We start from the raw sequence: 5,432 nt of genomic DNA, 5'->3' as shown, positions 1-5,432 counted from the left end.
ACTCTCTACAGTACTTTATGAACGTTCAATGAATAGTAGTTATTAATTTAGTAAAACCAAATGAACAGTTATGCTTAGAAACCACTCGTATGCTCAGAACTTAAATGTTGATAAAAGATACTTCTAAGCTCTTTTTCTTTTTTAATTGATTTTTAGAGAGAGAGAAACATCAGTATAAGAGTGGAACAAACCAAGGTACATGCCCTGGACCGTAATCGAACCTGGGGCTCTTCAGTCCACAGGCTGATGCTCTATCCGCTGAGCCAAACTGGTCAGGGCATAAAATATATTTTTAAAAAAGAAGAATGGAACATCCATTGGTTGCCTTCTTCACACCCTGAACTGGGGATTGAGCCTGCAATCCAGCGTGTGCCCTTACTGGGAATCGAACCAGCAACCTTTTGGTGCATGGGATGAAGGTCAACCAACTGAGCCACACTGGCCAGGGCAAAAGATAGTTATAAGTTCTTTAGTCTAATGACATCTGGGGCCTTACCTCCAAATATTAAACAAAATGTTTATTATTTTGCCACAGGATGAATCTATTTGCTAGACTGACCTTATGTTCTTTTTTTTCTTTTTCGTTTGTTTGTTTTTTTTCTTTTTTTGACCTCGTCTTAGTTTCATAGCAGAATAGAGGTATATCCTAGATTGTCAAAATATTATTTTTTATTTTATTTTTTAATATAGTTTTATTTCAGAGAGGAAGGAAGAGGGAGAGAGAGAGATAGAAACATCCATGATGAGAGTGAATCATGGATTGGATGCCTCCTGCAAGCCCCCCACTGGGGATTGAGCCCACAACCCGGACATGTGCCCTTGACTGGAATTGAACCTGGGACCTTTCAGTTCACAGGCCGACATTCTATCCACTGAGCCAAAGTGACTAAGGCAAAATTTTATATCTGATGTTGCAACAGAAAGTTTTTTATAACAGAAGCAAAAACAAGATGTTCATGCCCTAGCCGCTGTGGCTCAGTGGATAGAGCATCGGCCTGCGACTGAAAGGTCCCAGGTTCGAATCCGGTCAATGGCATGTACCTTGGTTGTGGGCACATCCCCAGTAGGGGGTGTGCAGGAGGCAACTGATTGATGTTTCTCTCTCATCTGTGTTTCTAACTCTCTATCCCTCTCCCTTCCTCTCTGTAAAAATATCAATAAAATATATTTTTAAAAAAAACAAGATGTCCTCTTATAAATGTTCCCTTATTACTGAACAGGTACCAAGTGGCATTGAGGAAGCAATGAAGTCTGCCAGTATATGGTGGGGTAGGGGTGAGGTTGGTGAAGAAGGTGGGGGCTTTGCAGAGAGCTGATGGAATTTGGAATTTTGGCTGATACCTGCCCAAATGGGGAAAGCCTTGCCTTGGTAGGGAAGTGGTGGGAACATTTCATTTTCTGAAACCAAGCGAAGTATGCTTCCTGTGATTGCCCTCTGCTCTATAAGTAGTAAATCGGCCAGGATATGTGTATGAGAGTGGGTTGGGAGATTGTGCTGCTGCTGTATGCCTGGGTGGGAAGTTAGGGGAGGACATGGATTTCTTTTCCTAGGCCAGAGCTTGTGGGCAGGCTGGAAGCTAAAGGTAGTGGAAACAAAGAAAAGGAACAGTAGGTCACTATAGTTGGGCTTGCTCATCAACACTTGATATTTCCAAAAAGTATTGTTTTCTAGGATCCTTTCTATTTTCTGTGTGTTTTTCTGCACTGCTAAAATCACTTCTTTCTGCCTGCATTAACCACAAGTAATCAGTCTGATGGCTGGGGCTTGGGAGGCAGCAAATAGCCATTTCTGTAATGTCAGCCCTAGAGCAATCGTGGGCAGGGTATGCCTAATCAGAGATTAGAGTTTCAGCTTTCATTCATAACTGGAAATAAATTGCTCTCCTTATTCTCCTCTTGCAGGTCGGTGAGCTGGTAAAGGTTACGAAGATTAATGTCAATGGTCAGTGGGAAGGGGAGTGTAATGGCAAACGAGGTCACTTCCCATTCACACATGTTCGTCTGCTGGATCAACAGAATCCTGATGAGGACTTCAGCTGAGTATAGCTCAACAGTTTTGCTGACAGATGGGAACAATCCTTTTTTTTTTTTTTCCTTTTCAGTTGCCATCTATACATTTTTTTTTTTTTTACAGATGTCAAACACAGTCTAGTTTATATAAGTGTTCTGTTACCTGTGATCATTTTTAGACTGAACTACTACATCCCTAGTTCCATTTACCACGTTCAGGGTACAAAACTGGAGGGCTTTGTGTGTTAACTTCTGAATTGGACATTTTAGGTGGTAGCTGCTATGCCTGAGTCTGTCAGAGGGACAGGTGGGTATCTTGCCTCCTTTCTTCAGGCAATGCAAGTCAACCTGTGGAAAACTGATGGACAGGAGAGAAGTGTTGCACACTACCTACCCTGATTTATCCAATGGCTTTTTTTTTTCACTCTGAAACCATCTTATCAAATGGCAATAGACTGTTCCCTTTCACCCCCAGAAAGTAATCATGTACTGTGTGAATTATACCCAGTGGGATTGCTTTTTCATTTATAGAACATGACCATTGTATGACTCATTCTGACAGTTCAAATCCTGAGATTTCTGAGGACACTACTAAAGGCATTTTCTTCCTTCTAAGTCAATGCTTCATACTTTTTCTTGGGATTCTTTGAACCCTTGTCATCCTTTTCCGAAGATAGGTTAATTCTCATGAAAAGTGTTTATTTTCATTCCAGATGACAAGCAGGATGTGCAGAGCACTTTATTCAGTGCATAGCTTTAAGCCAGTATTGGATTCACTGAGTGGACAGCCAAACTCAGCTCTCTGCTTTCCTCAAGGGGTCATAGTAGATTCACACTGCTATTGCAGCTAAATGGACTCCTGACAATGGGATCCAGCAGGGACATTTCTCCGGATTCTTTGGAATTCTTAGCTTCTACTTGGAGTGGAAGGACCAATCACTAGAATATTCCATAGAAGGTTGTGTGGCCAAATTCTGCCCTTTGCTTTATGTGCAACTTGTATAAGTCAAGTTAAAATTACATGAGTTTGGGGATAGGGTTAGCACTTTGAAAAATGTTTGAACCAATCATGAATTACTTAGGTATTATTCATTTCACATTACCAGAATAGTGCATGAAGTACATTATAAACTGCCTTCAGTTTTGGGTCTTTATGTTCAAGTTTAGTTTACAAATCCTTTTAAGTACAGAATGGTTTATATGGGGTCAGGTGCTCCAAAAAATAGATTTCTGAGACCAAAAATGATCTAGGCTATATAGACTGTAATATGAAACTTTCAAAGCTAGCTTCCAGCCTAGGAAGGCACTAACTGGTATATGGTATGATACAACCAATAAAAACATTTTATATTTAGCTTAGGGCCTCATTTTAGAAAAGAAATGTATCTTTCTAATTCTTTTGCATAGGTAATGATTAATTTGCATTTTTTGGTGTGCACCAAATCATGTTATCCCAGCGACTAGCACAATGCCTGGCACAATTGATGTGCAGATGTTTGTGTGAATGAATGAGAGGAATGTAGAAGCTCATTATATGGCACAGGGAAGCCAGCTGGCACAGGATTACATACATTACCACAAGTAAACTAATGCATTGACGCTAATTTAATGTATTTTTACCTCACACTAAGGTAATGCTTGATAAAGACATCAATACTCGACTTTTTAAATGCTAGCATAGTGCTATGCACACAGTGGGTGCTCAATATTGAATGAACAAATTTGCAATACTAGACTTAATTCCACCTGACTACTCTGTCAAATTTTCAGTTAGAGCACAGATACTGTAAAATTCAATCAGTACACATGAAATCTTGTTTTTCTGAAAGTATGACATCTAAAATATTTGTAGAGAAACCTTGTCACTGCTTTGAATATTTGTATTTTCTTTTGCCTTTGACATTATGATATTGGCCTGTAATGTCTATTTTCATCTTATGGAATATTAGTGGAACATGCACCTCTACCCAAATCATAAGAATTTCTTAATGATGGCTTGTCCAAAGCCATTATATGAACTGTTGGGTTGGATTTGGCTGGATGTGGTAGTTGTTGGACCTTAAGAAATCAAAGGACTTCTTAAAAATATCTTCCAAAAACAAATACTAGAGTCCTATTCAATTGCATATGTACATTGTCACAAAGCAAAGTAAACTGAATTTGGCTGCTATATTTTATATAATATGATCATTTCTGCAAAAGCCCAGTTTTTGGATATGATTCATTCTTATTAATTTGTTGGAATTGTTTATTGTTAATAATGCAAATAGATAATTTTTAATTATCCTTAAGTAACATTTCATTATTAATGGTTTGAAATGGGTGACAAGCAAACCAGTTTGAAATAAAATATGAACATGTGCCATTGTATTATAACACTATACACTTTCTTGACAGTAAGATTTTGAAAAAATGTTTTTTTGTAGCATGTATTGTATATGTTTATAGTATATGTAGTAAATAAAAATATGGCCAAATATTTGGCTTGGTGATCTTTTGAAGAAAGTAATGTTTGAATATTTTTCACAAAAGAGCTACATCTGTTGTGCTTAGGGAATAAGAGATGTGTGCACTCAGTCTACAATCATGTAATGAGAAACAATTGTTCCGTGGATACTCATTAAAGCTGGGATTAATCACTGGTGATGTTTTAAAGGGTCTCCAAAATTCATGAAATACTGAATTGAGGGGAATATAAGAAGATTATTATATAATGATTGGAAATTTGGAATGACCTGAACAGAGAACATCAATGGTTTATATGTGGATATAAAGAAAAGGAGGTTTGGATGTTATACAATAGGTTTTTAGAATGTTAGTGTAAATACCCCGATATTTTTAAGTAGCACATTTTCAGGGTAGATAATTATAAAGTGTGTGAGTACATATACCGAAAATTGACATAATACTCTAAAATAGTTTTGTATTGTGTATGGGTGCTGAAGTTTTAAAATGAAAAGGATAGTCTTTGCCAGTTACTTATACTGTGTTCTCCCTCGGACCCAGAACACATCTAGTTATTGCTATAAATAGCAGAGTGTCAACCCAGCGTTAAATAAAGGAACCTACACCAAAGAGAGTCAACTTTGGCATACACAAGCTTAACTGCAAGGTGACTTAAGAATGTTTCAACTTTTTGTAAAAAAAATAAAACTACCAAAGTCTTGTTTTAAAAAATATGTTGAGTGTTGGGTTCCTTTACATAGCCTGGAGTGCTCATACCAGCTCTTATATTTTGTGACCCTGACCTTCAGATTAAGTTCTGTTCCTCTTACAGATATGAAGAGAGAAGAGGCCCCTCCATAAAAGAAAACATTAAAGTAGTTCTAAGTTTGGCAGGAGGAGGGTAAGAGTTTGGAGCTTGGCTGCCACACATATCCTGAAGAAAAAGAAATGGGGAAATAAGGTGAGGGGGCATAAAA

The 5,432-nt window shown here is 37.8% G+C and overlaps 1 protein-coding gene across 1 annotated transcript in view; it reads left to right on the top strand.

Annotated features, from left to right (window-relative positions):
• Positions 1-5,187, top strand: part of CRK (v-crk avian sarcoma virus CT10 oncogene homolog) — a 30,712-nt gene extending 25,525 nt beyond the window's left edge. The window contains exon 4 of the mRNA XM_006768085.2: positions 1,903-5,187. Within this exon, the coding sequence (XP_006768148.1) occupies positions 1,903-2,040 (138 nt within the window). The 3' untranslated portion in view covers positions 2,041-5,187. The remainder of the gene's footprint in view (positions 1-1,902) is intronic.
• The last annotated feature ends 245 nt before the right edge of the window (positions 5,188-5,432 follow it).

This window comes from Myotis davidii, unplaced genomic scaffold, assembly GCF_000327345.1.
Source record: "Myotis davidii unplaced genomic scaffold, ASM32734v1 scaffold363, whole genome shotgun sequence".
NCBI classification, from domain to species: domain Eukaryota; kingdom Metazoa; phylum Chordata; class Mammalia; order Chiroptera; family Vespertilionidae; genus Myotis; species Myotis davidii.
This window is presented reverse-complemented; position numbering and strand designations above follow the sequence as displayed.